At 32.5% G+C, this 17,914-nt stretch overlaps 1 protein-coding gene across 13 annotated transcripts; it reads right to left on the bottom strand.

The window, feature by feature from the left end:
* Positions 1 to 225: 225 nt before the first annotated feature.
* Positions 226 to 10,686, bottom strand: LOC145943617 (F-box only protein 21-like). Of its 13 annotated transcripts, none has more exons than XM_083051270.1 (11): positions 9,865 to 10,686; positions 5,834 to 5,986; positions 5,154 to 5,525; positions 3,066 to 3,407; positions 2,525 to 2,963; positions 2,246 to 2,388; positions 2,007 to 2,148; positions 1,695 to 1,796; positions 1,189 to 1,492; positions 609 to 770; positions 226 to 370 (listed from the first exon to the last, which is right to left on the bottom strand). In XM_083051270.1, exons 3-11 carry the CDS (start codon positions 5,315 to 5,317, stop codon positions 291 to 293), a joined length of 1,878 nt encoding a protein of 625 aa, XP_082907396.1. In that variant the 5' UTR covers positions 5,318 to 5,525; positions 5,834 to 5,986; positions 9,865 to 10,686; the 3' UTR covers positions 226 to 290. The 13 variants fall into 13 exon arrangements, with proteins under 13 accessions (XP_082907396.1, XP_082907399.1, XP_082907398.1 ...); XM_083051273.1 differs by adding an exon at positions 5,526 to 5,608 and having other exon boundaries at positions 275 to 770; positions 5,154 to 5,289; XM_083051272.1 differs by having other exon boundaries at positions 275 to 770; positions 5,154 to 5,289; positions 5,428 to 5,525.
* Positions 10,687 to 17,914: the final 7,228 nt, after the last annotated feature.

Below are 17,914 nucleotides of genomic sequence, written 5' to 3'. Positions count from 1 at the left end.
GTGATAATTCCATCTCATGAACACAATTGAATATATAGAGATTATAAATATATATATATAAATAAAAAATTTATATATAAATGTATATTTGTCGAACATACAAAACTACAAAGAGATTATTCTATAATTCTATTATAATACTATATTGTAAAGATGTATAATAATTGATCAATGTAAAAAAAAACGCCCGCATTAAAGTGTATTAAATACACATAATTTATTTGAAAAGTATTATATTATTTTACAGTTTTTAAAATAATTTAGTAAAGGTCTTTATATGTATATATATATTATATGTATGTATAAATGTATATGTATATGCATATGTATACATATATAATGTTCGAAACAGGTCCAATTTCTGTTAGTCCTTAAATTAAAACAGACACTTTTTGATTGTCCAGAAAATAACACTGGACATCTTTAAAATGTCCTAAAGATGTCTAATCTAGATGTTTTAATTACGTACAAAATATCCAATACGTATATTTCTAATACGTTTCTAAAATGTCATTGTACTGTCTCATATACGTAAGTATATAATATAAGAATTATTATTGATATAATTAATAACATAATATTTAAAAAGAGTGTAATGGTTCTTTTACCATAATTTTCAGATATTGTTGTCTGAGCAGTTATAACGGCGTCATGCGGGTAAAGTCTTGCCAGCATTTCATTTGGTACGTAATGCGTGTCTTCGAATTTACAAAAATAACGACCTATTTCGCTATTATCGATCCATTTCGGCGTTGTTAAAGTTATAACGTCTAAAATTAAAAAATGCAAATAAAAAATAAATTTTATGATAAACTCTAAGATAAACAAGATAATAAATAAAATAATAACTAAATCAGAAAAGAAACAAAATAAAGCATCATTTTATATTGTGTACATGTACACGCACCGGCATTAATGGTGTCCGGCGTTAGATGTGTGCGAATACGTGTATGACAGCCGAAAGTCATATACGTATGTCGCGTTACGTATGTGTGCGTATGACTTTCGGCTGTCATACACGTATTCGCACACATCTAACGCCGGACACCATTTATGCCGGTGTGTGTACATACATGAAAATGAAAATAAACAAATATATAATTTTATACAAATATATAATTTCATACAAATATATAATTTTACAAATATATAATTTTAAATAAAAATGCATCTATATATTATTCATACCTTCTGCAACATAACACATTTTATTATTTTCGGTAAGAATTAGGTAATTTGTTTGCTTTCTTATAAAATTATGAAGACAGTGACACAGCGGCAATTCATGTTGTAAATACAAGTTCGACGAACATTCCTTATCAGGTTTCGACATACGGAACATGACATGTGTATCTACATATCGATGCCATCCGATTATCACGCCGACACAAGAACTTGTAATAATGTCATGTTTTACGATCATTCCTACTGCATATTTTACATCCTTTGGTCTTGTATCTATCTGCTCTGTTTTTTTAAAGCAAAGCACGACCTGAAAAGTGTAAAATCAAACTTTAATTGATTTTTCTTGTCAATTAATTCCTAAAAGATTCTTATAGCAAATTAAATCACAGCTAGTTAAAATATAAGATAATTTTAATTTGTGTAATTATATAGGCTATCAGAAATCTCGTCAAGATTATTATTATTATTATTATTATTATTATTATATTAATATGCGGCATAGTGCACACCTTACGGTTTATTACATATTCATATTCATGTAGAAAAATGTCGAAAGGCTTAGTGTGTTGGTTTGTTAAATATGCAACTAATTTATTCATCTCTTTCCACAACTGAAAAAAAAGGATTAACATGAGTAAAGATTACATGTGAACAGATCGAGCTCATTTGATTTCATTACAAATAAAAAAAATAAGAAAATATATTAATTCTTTCTGCCTATACTAAAGCGTATTTCATTGACTCATATATCTTTGCCAAGGTTACAAATATCTTAATTTAGTGTTGAAATTAATAAAAATTATATATAAGTATTTTCCAACCTTTGCAGCATTTATTAGAAACGCGCCATGAAAATATCCGCGATAATAGAGTGTTCTACTGAACTGTTGGTTGACAAGACAATTCGGGAATTTTTTACAACTTATGCTCAAAATTCTTGCATTTTCTAATTTTCTCGTGACACTGTGAACAATAAAAAATTATATATGTGTGCGTATGAAAAGAATAAAAAAGTTATCGGAAAAAGTTCAAATAATTCCAAATCTAATATTATACTTACTATTTTGGTTTCCAAAATATACAGTAATTATAGGAGTGATATGGTGATCGCCGACGTAAATAGCAACATATACCAAGTCTTCTGGCCACGCTTTCATATATTATTAATAAAATTATTTTTTGGCCATATTTATTCTTTAATACCTGTGTCAGAAATTACAATACAGAAATTAATTGGAGCGAAATAAGTATTTTTAAAATATAACAAACATATGGCCATGCTCGCATCATAATTAGCCACATATATAATTATAATATATTATAATCTTAAAAAATTTACAGTATCTATACACATGTAATCCAAGTTTGTGTCTTTCAAATTGCTTGGTCGAAAGTTTAATTCGCCAAATAGATATTCCTCAAGTATATTCATAATTTGCGTCCCTTCCGCTTCGTCCCAATAATTTTCGCCGATATTATTATTTTTCCAATAGGAAAAATATTCAACAGGCGTCGAGAATATCGAATGATCGGGATATTTTTTTTTTAGGCAATTCAGTACTTCTTCTGCGATACTATTTAATGATGCTTTTACGTCCGGATAAAATACATTTCTTTGGGGTTGAATAGATTGTGCCGCCATAGTAGCAGCCCGTTCCAAAAGTTGCCTTGTGTCAGGTTTTTTGAGAAATATCTCCATCCTCTTTCTCATAAAACATTCCCTGATATAATGAAGTATTTTTTCATTACAATAATTTTTGGTCAAATCGCAACCAATTCTGTAAAAAATGCATATTAACTGTGCAATAATACATTTTTTAGTCTATAAAATTAATAGTGCTATAATATATAGTATAGAAAATATGTTGAGAGAATCCTACCGTGGAGATTGTGTAAGCAAGTTTTTAATCTCATCAATAAAGAAATATTTTATAAAATTTTCAGAGTTATTAATTATTCCATCCAGGTTATTTGTTAAATTTCTATCCAAATGAAATACGTCTTTCAATTTTATAGAACTATTAATTGATTTAATGTCATAATCATAGAATGATCTATAGTCATAATAATGTTTATAAATTATTTGAGACACATAGCCCCGTAATTTTCTCGTACACTTTATGCCTGTTTCTATAAAATTTAAGCTTCTTTTATCTTCTGGTTCATACTTCTGCCCATTTTTCTCAGACTGCTTGTCATAAAATTTCTTTGCAGAATGCCACCTAAAATTGGAACAAAAAAATTAACTTTTAATAAGCTTTTGAAAATTATACTAAACACAGTGCTAATTATACTAAATACAGTGCTATTGCATATAAATAATAAATGTTTTGAGCAATAATTTTTTTAAAATGAATATAATATTTAAAGTATTAATCAAAATATCAATCGTTTTAAGGCTCCTGGCTCCTTGCCGACCATGTCGAAATCGTGACGTCAGAGGCGAGAAAACACACGCTAAAAATTCTTAGATGCCATTTCGAAATAAAAAAATTTTCGATGAAACAGCACTTTAGATGGCTTTAGCACACTCTTAAAAAACCCCGAAAACTATCCTTTTCCCTTTATAATCAATCAACAGCTGTAAAATGTATTATTATGAGGCCCAGTCCGTCTGGTCTTTGCACATGCGCAGTCATTCAGCATGTCTCAAAGTCTGATATCTCGATCATTTTACGGTTGTTCATTGATTGTCAAGGAAAAAGAGTACGTAGTTTTCGGGGTATTTTAAAAGTGTGCTAAAGCCATCTGAAATAGTGTTTAATCGAAATATCTTTTCATTAAAAAATGGCATCTAAGAATTTTCAGGGGGTGCTTTCTCGCCTCTGACGTCACAATCCAATATGGCCGCGGTGAGCACCCAGGAGCCTTAATACAAAAAATATAACATATAATCTTTTAACTTTAAATTGTAATTAAATTTTACACTAATAATACATACACTAATATACGCAGATAATTCATAAAGTTCGTACGTCTTTGCTTATAAGGAAAAGAATTAAGTGATTGAAACTGTGCATATTATTTATTATTAGTCTTTTTCTGTATGAATCCTGCAAAGTTACACATTTTTTCCTGCAATGCAAGATCTGTCGGATATACAATCATTGTAAAAATCGACATATCGTCATTTAAAAGTGATATTAAAATTTTATTAAAAATTAATAAAATTTATAAAAATTAATTTTATATAAATTAATCAATTTTTTATATCCTTATAAGCCTTTCTTTTAAAGGTACGAACTTTCCAAACAATTTTCATATTATAGAAGAAAATACAAACAAATCTGTATTTACTATGTATTTATTTATAGCCTTATTATGTAACTATAACAATAAATTATTTAGCTTTTACAATCAACATTTATAAAACAGTATAGTTTACAAAATTAAGTAATAAAATAATAAAAAATTTTTTAATTAATGAAATAAATAAAATTAGATAATTAAATTAATAAAATAAAAATGCATAATTTCTAATTTTTAACATATTATTCCTTTTTGTCTATTGCATTATATTATATATATTCTATATTATAATTTTTGTCATTATATTATAAAAATAGATAGAAAAATATATGGACTAATGTGAAAGCCAAGGCATAGAAAAAAAAAAATTATTTTAAAAAAATTTTTAATTATTAAAAAAAATTAATTTAACTATAAGTTTAATCGTATTCGTTAAATGAAATAAATTTAACAATTGAAGGAAATATTTTAAAGATAACTATAAGTGCACTTTTGCGCTTGTTTTTTGCGCTTTGTGTTTCATTAGTTCGTTTTTTTTATCTGTTTTTATGTTGATTATTAGAGTCTTTTTATCTGTTTGTTTTATTACATTATATTTTTAATATTTTTATTTATTTTATTCTTGTAAAATATATTTTTTGTAAAAGTAAGATTGCAGACTACATTATGATAGATTAATGAAATAAAATTGCAAAATAAATTTACGAACAAAGAATTACCTCTGAGAAAACTTTTGTTCCCAAAACATGTTGTATTGGATCGGAATTACCTTTCGGAATTTCTTGCACGTCAATCTCAAGTTAATGATATCTTCAATACTAATATCCTTGTAGCCAAGAATAATGGCTACTATCTCTTCAGATAAGCACATTATCGTCGCCATTACAGAAAAGATTTCGTAAAACACAAAAAAAAATATGTAATTTAATATGAAAGTATTTCCGTAAATTAATTCTCTGTTTGAAAGTATATGAAATCTATTGCAATCCTTACACGTCTGCGTAAAATTGCAGAGAGCTCAAATTTTGCGTGTTTTATGTACACTACAAATGTCTACCACACTCTGTTCATCCTTATTCTGAAATTTTTACCTGAAAAGTTAAAGGTCTTGTTTCTTCCCACTATACAGTTGTCACGTTTTATGCGTACAAGAAAAGAACGAAACTGTCAGAAACTGAGAATAGAATATTTTCACTCTACATATTTGCTTAAGGCAGAAAAAAATCGACAGAAGATAGCAGAATAGCAGACACTACAGAGCACACTACAGATGAGTTTTAAATTTTAAAATAAAAACATATTTATATTATAATCCAAGTAGTAATACTAGATAAACAAATTTGTCTTCCTTGCTGTGCGTAATAGCATCAGTAAACGCTCTAATTATGCATATACCTACATATACAGGGTGTCCGGTGGTTCGCGTTTCACCTGTCGTGGGCAGATTCCTGGGATCATTTGGAGACGATTTTTCCTCAGCGAAAATGTCGAGGAAAGTCATCATTTTTTGCATGTTCCCAATTTTTGTCATCGTGTATCTTTGTAACTAAGCCTTAAATTAAAATTCTATTAAAGTAAACTCTATCTGAAATTAACTGAAGAATGTGATTTTGTTAATATTTTATTTCCACAAGGCTTAGTTTGTGAAAAACCCTTTATTTTCAATGTATATATATGTATATATATATATATATATATATATATATATACCGGGTGTTCAAAATAAAGCGTTACAAATTTTTATCTCCAAAAATATTGTTTCTAGAAAAAAATATTTCAAATAAAAGTTGCAGTATTTTAAGGAAGAAATAAGTTAATGTTATAGAAATGTTTATAGGAGACGGTTTTCAAGGTTATTTTAAGGTCAACTTGATTTTTTAAAATGGAATTACCCTAAATATTTTCTGTAAATAGATTTTGTGTATCTGCATAAAAAATTATAAGGATAAGATAGTCAAAAATCGAATGGTTCACGAGATATTTACATCTTAACATCTGACATATTTTGACATAAAATACAAAATATCTTGTAAATTATTCAGTTTTCGATAATCTTACCTTAATATTTTTATGCATAGAAAATCGAGACCAATCAATTGATGTAAAGAAAACGCATAATTATTTTTAAAAAAAAATATGTTGCAAATTAGATATTTTTTCTTAAAAACAACTATGTGTTTTCTTTATACAAATCGATTCCTTTCATTATTTTGTGCATAAAAGTATTAAGGTAAAATTATCGAAAACTAAATAATTTACGAGAATTTTGTATTTTATATCATAATATGTCAGATTAAAATGTAAATATCTCGTGAACCATTCGATTTTTGACTATCTTATCCTTATAATTTTTTATGCAAATACAAAAAATCTATTTACAGAAAATATTTAGGGTAATTCCATTTTAAAAAATCAAGTTGACCTTAAAATAACCTTGAAAACCGTCTCCTATAAACATTTCTATAACATTAACTTATTTCCCCCTTAAAATACTGCAACTTTTATTTGAAATATTTTTTTTCTAGAAATAATATTTTTGGAGATAAAAATTTGTAACGTTTTATTTTGAACACCCGATATATATACATATATGTATACACAGGGTGTTCCGTTAGAATCCGGACAAAATTGAATTTGAAATTCCCACTATATTAGAATTCAGGGGTGATGCTAGTTGATGCTAAGGTAGGCTAGATACGTCGCATCGGTAAGACTTTCATAATCTCAAAATGGTCGAATTTTCTTCAAATCAAGCTTGGAATATAATAAAAGAGCGGCGATTGTAGAACGCGTTGGAAGAACGCTGATCGATTAAAAGACAACCTTTGGCTCGCTCGCGACATCAAAGATGTCTCCGTGATAAGTAAAACCAGGTTTCCGACCAGTATTCACATCCTAAGTGAGGGCAATGTCATGCCGCCGCACTTATTCTTCCTCAGAAAAGGGAAATGATCACAAAGGAGGTATTTTGAAGGTCCTGAGTGACAATGGTGAAGCATTGGATGGAGGCTGTAGCTTCTGGGAAGCCGCACATCTTTCAATAAGACAGCACACTCGCTCACATGAGTCGATTAATCCAAAATTGGCTCTCAGACAACGTAGATATGTTTTAGTCGAAGAACTTCTGACTTCCTAATAGTCTCGACCTAAACCGTCTCAACTATTACGTGTAGAATGTAGTCGAGAGACACACCAACAAGTCCAGCAACCCCAACGTTGCCTCCCTTCAGGCCGCCATCGAGACAGCGTTTGCGGCTACAGACCGCATCTATTTGAAAACGGCATGCTCGTGCTTTAGGGCGAGAATCGGAAGGATGATAAAAGCGCAAGGCGGCTCTATTGAATAAGATGTTTCAAGAAGGATCCCTTAGATGGGATATGAAAGCATATTTTTGTATCTTTAATATTGACTGTAATAATTAAATATTTGCATAGAATATTTTTTATCCGGATTCTAACGAAGCACCCTGTGTAAGGGGAGGTGTCTCTAAAAAGTCTGACCCAGACTCTTTATCTCGGAAACGGCTTTAGATATGGAAAAATGTTTCAGACAAAAGTTGTAGGACTTGAAGGAGAACAGATGATGAAAATATGGACTTGACCTTGAGTGACCTATTGAAGGTCAGGTGAAGGTCATCGATGTTTTCTTAAATGGAACCCCCTATTTTTTATTGCATATTCTTGTAACCCTTGTCGAGGCGTTTTCAAAATACTACCTATGTGGGTCTTTTGCGCAAGCCGTTCCCAAGATACGAAGTTTCAAAGTTGACATATCATCGGCATTTGCATTATCCGATGTACACCGCGGGGAGATTGTTCAGTCAAATTTGTACATCAAGTGCTAAAAAGGGCAGCTGCTTACTCTATACTGCTTACTGCCATTGTAGACTGCCCTTTAGATGACTGTCTTAAGGCCATCGCACACGAATTTCCGTAACCGTAAGCATAAGAATCCTGTTTATTTATGCTCGTTAAGTTATTGGCCTTGGTTTTATATTTATATTATTTCTCAATTATTTGCTTTGCATCATTCGAGCCTTACGATTAATTTATTTTTATATATTAATATATATAATAATTTTTTAAACAACGATAACGAGACACAAAAAATTACTTATTGATTATAAGACAGGATAAATATTTAACTGTCAAATCACTCTCACTATTCACCATTATTACCAGCAGAACGCAGTGTTTAGTACCTAATTGAACATTCCGAGGCGCTGAAGATCATATGCACGGCCTATAGCCGGTATTCATAGGCCGGTATTCATAGTCCGTTCTCATTTCAAGACCGTCTTAAGTAATGTCTTAAGATGCAAATACGGCTCTGTGATTGGTTAATCACATCTTAAGATTGTACTTAAGACAGTCTTAAATATAAGAACCGACTATGAATACCGGCCATAGTCGGTTCTTATATTTAAGACTGTCTTAAGTACAATCTTAAGATGTGATTAACCAATCACAGAGCCGTATTTGCATCTTAAGACATTACTTAAGACGGTCTTGAAATAAGAACGGACTATGAATACCGACCATAGTCTATCCAGTTAGTATAGAGATTAGGGGTTCGATTCTTGAATTCATTCGCAAGAGCAACGTATGCGCAAATTCGGCTCTTACAGAAAAGTTGCAAGTTGATTGGCTAAGAGCCATGCGGGTTCAATTCCCGTCACTCGCACTTTTTTTTTATTATTTATGCAAATTAGAATATTTATTCATGTAAAACAAAAATTCAACAATTTTTTTAATTTGCGCTTTCAAAAAACAATTTTTTTAATTTACTCAGGAAACTGGATATAATTTTTATTCAACTTAAGTTGAATAGTGAGACAAAGCCAGAGCGATGGATTGTTGGTCCTTGTCTGACTCATCTGTTTAGTTCTCAACTCGGTTCTTAAGGTGTCTTTTCATATGCAGCATGCTGCAGCAGCAAATCAGTCACGTCATAAAAATTTACTAAAGCATATTTGCTGCTCATGAAAAGGAATAGCTGCAGCACAATAACAAATTATAACTTAGAAATAATATTGCAGAATTGAGCTTAATTTTAAATTTATTTTTAATTTTGAGTTTAATAATCATACAATCAGAAATTGTATCAGTGGCATAAAGAATGTGAGAAAACCATTCAAAAACATAATATTGAAACTTTGCGAAGACAAAAAATTGTAATTGCAGCAGCAGCTAGTGCAGTTAAATAAAAAAAAATAAATAAATAAAATAAATAATAAAATATAAATTTAAAAGAATAAAAAATAAAAGAATGTTTAATTTTCCATCGAGCAATTTAAAATGTATATATGAAAGCACAAATTAACAACATTTGTATTTTTGTTCTCATTTCAAGATAATAAAAATGCATAATATACATATAATATATAATATAATAAACAAATAAGTATAATATAATAAATATACATATACCTGACTCAATGCCATTTTTTGTTATGATGACGAGGAGATGAAGACTGTTGCTGTTGCGTGTTTTTGCTGCTTTGCTGTTCGTTCGATTGAACTTCACAGTGCTGAAGCAAAATGTGGTGAAATTTATTTTGCAGCATCTAGTAACAATTCTTCAACCAATAGCAACGAACTGCTGCGGCAATACGCTGCGCATGAAATGGTACCTTTATCCGAGTAGTTCGGATATGAACCATATCACGGATTCGAACCATTTACCACGCTTTTTACCGAGCGTAACGACGTAGTTTATATACACTTTCTCAGGGGGCGCATTAGTACACGCGTCCGCTGAATCGCGGTGGCCGCTCTCATGTTTCTCTCTGGTCAGACGTAGCGATTGGTTATCGAATAGAGAATTTCTAGAGTCTCTATCGAGATTCTTAGGCCGAGTCCACAATGTATCAGTTGAATGTCAGACGAATTTGTAATCGCGATAACCTAATAATTAACCATCAAATGTTTTAATTAGGCTACCAATCACCACCAAACGATTTTCTTTCAATTAAGACCAATTTGAACAAAATTGCTTGAAAAATAATATATTTTGGTACGGCTAATTTTAGTCATCTCCGCCATTTTACCGCACATGATTTTTTTTATTTATTGGATGAACTACGGGAGAGGCTCACTTGCGCACAGTACAATTGCACACGTTGCAATTGCACACCGTGCTATTAGACACATAAAGTCGCGCACAGTTCTTTTGCCCACAATTCTTTTGCGCAAAGTTCTTTTGCCCACTGTTCTTTTGCGCACCGTGCTGGTAGGCACCCCTACCGGCGTGGCGGGTGCGGGAGGGGGGCCGAAGGCCCCCCTTGCACCCCCCCCCGTGTGTGTGTGTGTGTGTGTGTGTGTGTGTGTGTGTGTGTGTGTGTGTGTGTGTGTGTGTGTGTGTGTGTGTGTGTGTGTGTGTGTGTGTGTGTGTGTGTGTGTGTGTGTGTGTGTGTGTGTGTGTGTGTGTGTGTGTGAGAGAGAGAGAGAGAGAGAATAGAGCATGTGTCGCGCATTTTCGTGTCCAATTGCACGGTGTGCAAACGAACGGTGCGCAAAAGAACTGTGCGCAAAAGAACTGTGGGCAAAAGAACTGTGCGCAACTTTATGTGTCTAAAGCATGCGGCACACGATGCTATTTTATTTGCTGGATTGCTAGCTGGATTTGCGTGCTTGCTACCGTGTGGGCAGCAGTGCTGGCAGTGCTGCTGACCGTGTTGTTCGCTTGGCTTCAGACGATGCCTACTTTCGTGCTGGTTTTAGGAGGATCACTTCAATAAACCAAAAAAATTTCAAGTGACGATAACCCTATCATCGTTATATGCAATATCATTGTTTATATGATCGTGATTATATGTCACTGTGAATGTTTTTTGACATGTATTTTGCAACCTAACCCAAATTTGAGACTGACAATCTGTCAATCTGTCAGCATCTTGATTGACAGCGCAGGATTATAGCAAGAAAAATAGCACCTGTTCTATCACCGAAATCCAGCAAATCAGTCAGCAGCGTGACCAGCAGGCACACAATTTCCAGTCTAGCAAAGAGCAAGATTGCCAGCACAGGCGCACGCAAGTAATCCAGCAGATAAAATAGCATCGTGTGCCGCATGCTTAATAGCACGGTGTGCAATTGCAACGTGTGCAATTGTACTGTGCGCAAATGAAGGCTTCTCTGGACCACCAAACGTTGAAAAGAATGCATTCGTGACCACCTAACGATTCTGCATCGAATAAGCTCTTATTTAAGTCGATTAGACTACAAATAAAAATGTTCGGCTAACTTTACATCAAAATTTTAATTATTTAATTTTAAAAAAACGATTAACCACCAAATGTTTTAATTACGCTACCAAACATTACCAAACGACCCCAAACGATTAGATAATTTAAATTATTACAAAATCAATGTGGTCCGGCTAACTTTACGGAGCTGCTTATAGCACACACTTTCCATAAGGGTGTCTTCACATGAGGCGTAACTTGCGCAAAGTGTAACTTGCGCCGACCAACCACACCGTGAGATCATGATCATGAAGGCACCCTATGGACTAATATTTTCCGCGTAACCAATCAGAGCCGTAATAGAAAACGCGGAACGATTCTGATTGGTTACGCGGTACGCTTTATGGCTCCGGCAGACTAGCGCAATTAGCGACACGCGAAATATCGTTTTTTGCTTTTATTTAAGAAACAACGATCTAACAAACGTTCTAATTAGCATATTCATGACCAACAAACGATTCCGCATCGATTGAGCCTCTGCAAAACTTAAATAATCTAAATTAAAAGCCGAGGGCTAACTTCACGGTTATTTCCCTAGAAAATTATCAAATATCGTTTTTTGCTTTTATTTAAGAAACGACGATCTAACAAACGTTCTAATTAGCATATTCGTGACCAACAAACGATTCCGCATCGATTGAGCCTATGCAAAACTTAAATAGGATCAAAATAAAAAACCGGGGGCTAACTTCACGGTCAATTTTATTTTTTATTTTGCAGCGCGAGGCTAATCTAACAAACGTTTTAATTAATCTAACAATCACCTACAAACGACTTACAAACGATTTAAAAAAAAAAACTTAAAAAGTCAAAATTGGGGGGCCAAGTTCACGGAGCTGAAAAATCGTCTCCAAATGATCCCATGAATCTGCCCACGACAGGTGAAACGCGAACCACCGGACACCCTGTATATATGTCATTATTGGGTTTGTTCCTTATCGCTGCACTGGTGAACTAGTGCAGTAAGTTAGAGTGAAACAAAATATATTTGTCTCACTTTAACTTATTGCACCAGTGTGCACTAATTCATCAGTGCAGCGATAAAAAACAAATTGAATGGCGGGATATTCACAAAATGGCTGTCAAAATGATTGAAGGCTGGATTATAGAGGCCGTAAATTTTTTCCGTAACCGTAAATTTAAAGATTCAACCAATCACGTTGCCGAATTAAGGCTGGATTATAGAGGCCGTAAATTTTTTCAGTAACCGTAAATTTAAGGGCCATTCAGATTGGTCAATCCGCAATTATCAACTGGCAACGAGAGCATTTGCAACCTATTGTGGAATGGCTCTAAGGATTCAACCAATCAGGTTGCCGAATCAAGCAACGCGATTGGTTGAATCCTTAAATTTACGGTTACGGAAAAAATTTACGGCCTCTATAATCCAGCCTTTAAGCAACGCGATTGGTTGAATCCTTAAATTTACGGTTACGGAAAAAATTTACGGCCTCTATAACAGTGGGTCCACAATAGGTGATTTAAGCCCTAAGCCTTAAGAAATTGATCAATCGCAGTCAAGTATGAGGAGAAAACTCGACTGTGATTGGTCAATTTCTTAAGGCTTAGAGCTCAAATCACCTATTGTGGACCCACTGTAAAGGCTGGTTTATAGAGACCGTAAACTTTTTCCGTAACCGTAAACAGAGAGAAGCCTGAAGCCTAGTCTACAATAGAGTCGTAAGATCGTAAACGTAAGAAATTGACCAATCACAGTCGATTATTCTCCTCGAATTCAACTGTGATTGGTCAATTTCTTACGTTTACAACTTTACGACTCTATTATAGACTAGCCCTGAGAGAGGCCATGCCGGCGATTTTCGTGGGACGCTTTTACTAGGCCGTACAGCAGCGCCGTGCATCCACTTTTAGGAATTGGAACTACGTATCCATATCCACTTTTCGATACCATCGATTATTTGGTTCATGTCCGTGCTAAATACATCCACTTTCATTTCTAGAAGTAAAATCTAAAATCATTTTTTACGCATGTGTGTCCACACATCTTATATCCATAAATTATAGATAAGAAATACATTTCGCGTATATAAATAAATTTAAAAAAGATATATATATATATTTTATATGCGATATATTTTACATTTTAACATATACATATATACACTACGTACGCGCACGGATGAATATATAATTATATATGCGCATATATACAATTAAAATAGTAAAAGTAAAATTATATAATTATATAATTAAAATTAAAATTATATAATTAAAATAGTAAAAGTAAAATTATATACATTTTATAATATATTTATTTACTGAATTTTTGCAATTAAAAAGACATCAAACACGACTTAAATCGGATAATTTTTGATTATTCATATATATTTATTAATTAAAAATTATCCGATTCATGCGTCATCGTGTGTTTGATGTCGTTCTAATAACTGTAAAAATTTCATTAATCTATTATACATTTACTTTCAAAAAGGTAAAATAAAAAATAAAGGTTTAAGTCCTTATATATTTCATAAGACATTTAAATTCGTAATTATATATTTGTTATTATATATATATATATATATATATATATAATAACAATATATATATATATATATATATATAATAACAAATATATAATTACGAATTTAAATGTCGGATGCACGGCGCTACTGTACGGCCTAGTAAAAGCGTCCCACGAAAATCGCCGGCATGGCCTCTCTCAAGGCTGGTTTATAGAGACCGTAAACTTTTTCCGTAACCGTAAATTTAAGGATTCAACCAATCGCGTTGCTTGATTCGGCAACGTGATTGGTTGAATCCTTAAATTTACGGTTACGGAAAAAGTTTACGCTGGGTCCACAATAGGTGATTTAAGCCCTAAGCCTTAAGAAATTGATCAATCGCAGTCAAGTATGAGGAGAAAACTCGACTGTGATTGGTCAATTTCTTAAGGCTTAGGACTTAAATCACCTATTGTGGACCCAGCGTTACGGCCTCTATAATCCAGCCTTCAGGCCTCTCTCTGCCGTAAATTTAAGGATTCAACCAATCGCGTTGCTTGATTCGGCAACGTGATTGGTTGAATCCTTAAGCCTAGTCTACAATGGCAGTAAGCAGTATAGAGTAAGCAGTAAGCAGTATGAAATGGGAATTGCCCATTTCGTTACTCCCGGTCTTTACATCCACTAAAAACAGTATACAATGGCAATAACAAGGCTGTAGGAATAGAGAGTATCCTGTTTTTAGTGGATGTAAAGACTGGGAGTAACGAAATGGGCAATTCCCATTTCATACTGCTTACTGCTTACTGCTTACAGTGGGTCCACAATAGGTGATTTAAGCCCTAAGCCTTAAGGGGATCCTAGTCGGATGGTCGAACTCCGATAGGTTAGCACCACACATATCCAAACATATACACGTATACACATATACACGATAGGTTAGCACCACACATATCCAACATATGCACGTATGCACACATATGCGTGAAAATGTTTTTAATATATAACTTTTTTATTAGACTTGCAATCTCACTTTTTATTGTTTACTAATATTTCTTCATGTTAACCCTATCGCGTATACTATATTTTATGCACAGATAAACTGCAGAACTATTTTTATTAAATAAGTATTGTTACGAGCTGACATGAAAGAAGCCGATAACAAAACTGTAATTTTTGATTTTTATATGATTTATATATGGAATTATAGCTAACGCGGTCCGTTTTTATAAGTACTTTAATCGTGGAAAAGGATTTATTGATCTGTATAGTCAATAAAAAGATATCCCAAAATAATAAAGTTGGTTCTGCCGTACCGACAGAACTAACTTTAGGATCCGACTAGGATCCCCTTAAGAAATTGATCAATCGCAGTCAAGTATGAGGAGAAAACTCGACTGTGATTGGTCAATTTCTTAAGGCTTAGGGCTTAAATCACCTATTGTGGACCCACTGTTAAGCCTAGTCTACAATAGAGTCGTAAGGTCGTAAACGTAAGAAATTGACCAATCACAGTCGATTATTCTCCTCGAATTCAACTGTGATTGGTCAATTTTTTACGTTTACGACGTTACGACTCTATTGTAGACTAGCCCTTACTCTATACTGCTTACTGCCATTGTAGACTAGGCTTTAAATTTACGGTTACGGAAAAAGTTTACGGCCTCTATAATCCAGCCTTAAGGGTCGGCAGGCAACCCAGGCAAACTCCGAATTGATGTTGGAGACCTCGCGCGGTGACAACGCGAAACTCCGGTTTCAGTGTTACCAACGTTGAAAAACCAATTTCAGGTTCTATGTAGTGGTGTATATCCGTACACGTACACACTATTGCATTACTCACGCGGACGCACGGTAGAGAGACAAGGATCGATAATCACGTTATCCTTGTTCCTCTACCGTGCTAATCACGTGACATGCTACACGCGAGATACGGCCTGAAAATGCTTTCTGGCCTTCCGTAGCAGAAGGCAGGAATGTAGCAAGGCTAATAAGCACCCACTTTTTGTAAATTTTATATATGCTTATGCACATATGTGCGTATATATAACAAATAGTATCAAAAATTTATATATATGTCTCCAAATTGTACAATGATAAATAATAATGATAAAATAATAATTCGCAGAGTGAACTAATATACAACATGTAAGACACGGGCGCTTATTAGACTTGGCAATTTATTGCTTTTTTACTTCTACTTTTTTATCGATATTTTATGTATCGTCAGCGCGATAGAGAGACAAGGAGAGAACGAGTATTTTAATTCTTGTCTAACATGTAGTGGCAATTGTAGATTTATAGGCTAACAAATATGTATTACTTAATTACTTTTTGATTATATTGATGTTACTGTATAAGAATACTTGCTCCATATAAATCGTGATGTAAAGAATATACGAGTAACATATTATAAATAGCTCAATACAAGGTGTTCGGTCTGTCACCCTGAAGACTCAAGTTCAAGTCTATCAATATGATTTTTTTTAATAATATATTAGAATATATAAAAATTATTTTAAAAAATATATTTTTAAAGGCGATTAACTTTAAGAATTTTTAAATATTGAAAAGATCAATTATTTTACAACTATCATATACATAAAAATGCAAAATAATTCCGTGAATAAATTAATGTATCCTGTAATAAATCAATAATTAATATATATATATATATATATATATATATATATATATCAGGGACCCGGACCAAAACCGATAACCGTTCCATAACCGTTTTTTTAGTAGAACAGAAACCGTAAACCGTATTGAAATTCTGATAAATTTATAACACCGGAACCATAACCGGACCGTTAAATTATTTTCGGTTTACGGTTCTTTTCGGTATTTTTTTCTGTTTTTGCGCAAATGACGGAAGTGTCATGATAACTGTCTCCTCGAAGTGCAATATTATACAATTATAATTATAAGAGTATTTTTGTGTCGCCAGTGAAGAATAAAATTAAGCAATTATTGTAAACGACCCAACTGGCTTAATTGATCTTTATTAATTCGATATCATATATAAATATACAGACTACGTTTCGACCTTTGGTTCAGGTCCTTATCAAGTCTAAAATTAAAGGATAATACTATATAGAAGGAATCATTTTATAAAAGCATAGCGCAAACCAAGTTGAAAACAACAATTATTATAAAGTAAATGATTAAAACATACCTTACTTAAATTTTTTTTCTTTATTCAACATGTTACAATTCTCTCTGTACTAAACGTTTCGTATAGATGGTAAAAAACGAACTAAGTTAGACATCCTTTATTATTCTATCATAAATAGGGTTTAAATTCTCTGTGTCTTTATGTAGGTTAATTGTGTTGTTAAATTTTTTTATATAAAACATTTCAGCTATCTCTCTTTTCCTAGTATGTGTTTCACGATGTAAAATATTAAAGGTTGTCCATTTAAAGTCATGTAAATATTCATTTCTATGTTTGCTTATAACGTTTTGGTTACATCATTAACAACTTACAATTAGTCGATCACGCTATTTTGTTATCTGATGAACATTTCCATAATAAGAACTTACATATTGTTAAGGGAATCTTGTCTAATAATTGCTAAAGCAAACATAGAAATGAATATTTACATGACTTTAAATGGACAACCTTTAATATTTTACATCGTGAAACACATACTAGGAAAAGAGAGATAGCTGAAATGTTTTATATAAAAAAATTTAACAACATGATTAACCTACATAAAGACACAGAGAATTTAAACCCTATTTATGATAGAATAATAAAGGAAG

Source organism: Prenolepis imparis, unplaced genomic scaffold (assembly GCF_030444845.1).
Source record: "Prenolepis imparis isolate NDT839.2.m4 unplaced genomic scaffold, iyPreImpa1.0 SCAF_12, whole genome shotgun sequence".
NCBI classification, from domain to species: domain Eukaryota; kingdom Metazoa; phylum Arthropoda; class Insecta; order Hymenoptera; family Formicidae; genus Prenolepis; species Prenolepis imparis.
This window is presented reverse-complemented; position numbering and strand designations above follow the sequence as displayed.

Excerpts from the sequence above, each read along its gene's own strand:
- LOC145943617 (XM_083051264.1), bottom strand. The coding sequence starts at position 5,317 with ATGGCGACGATAATGTGCTTATCTGAAGAGATAGTAGCCATTATTCTT. Across the intron at positions 2,389-2,524 it reads ATTACATGTGTATAGATACT|GTATTAAAGAATAAATATGG; the intron begins GTAAATTTTTTA and ends TTTCTGACACAG. Across the intron at positions 1,493-1,694 it reads AATATGTAATAAACCGTAAG|GTCGTGCTTTGCTTTAAAAA; the intron begins GTGTGCACTATG and ends TACACTTTTCAG.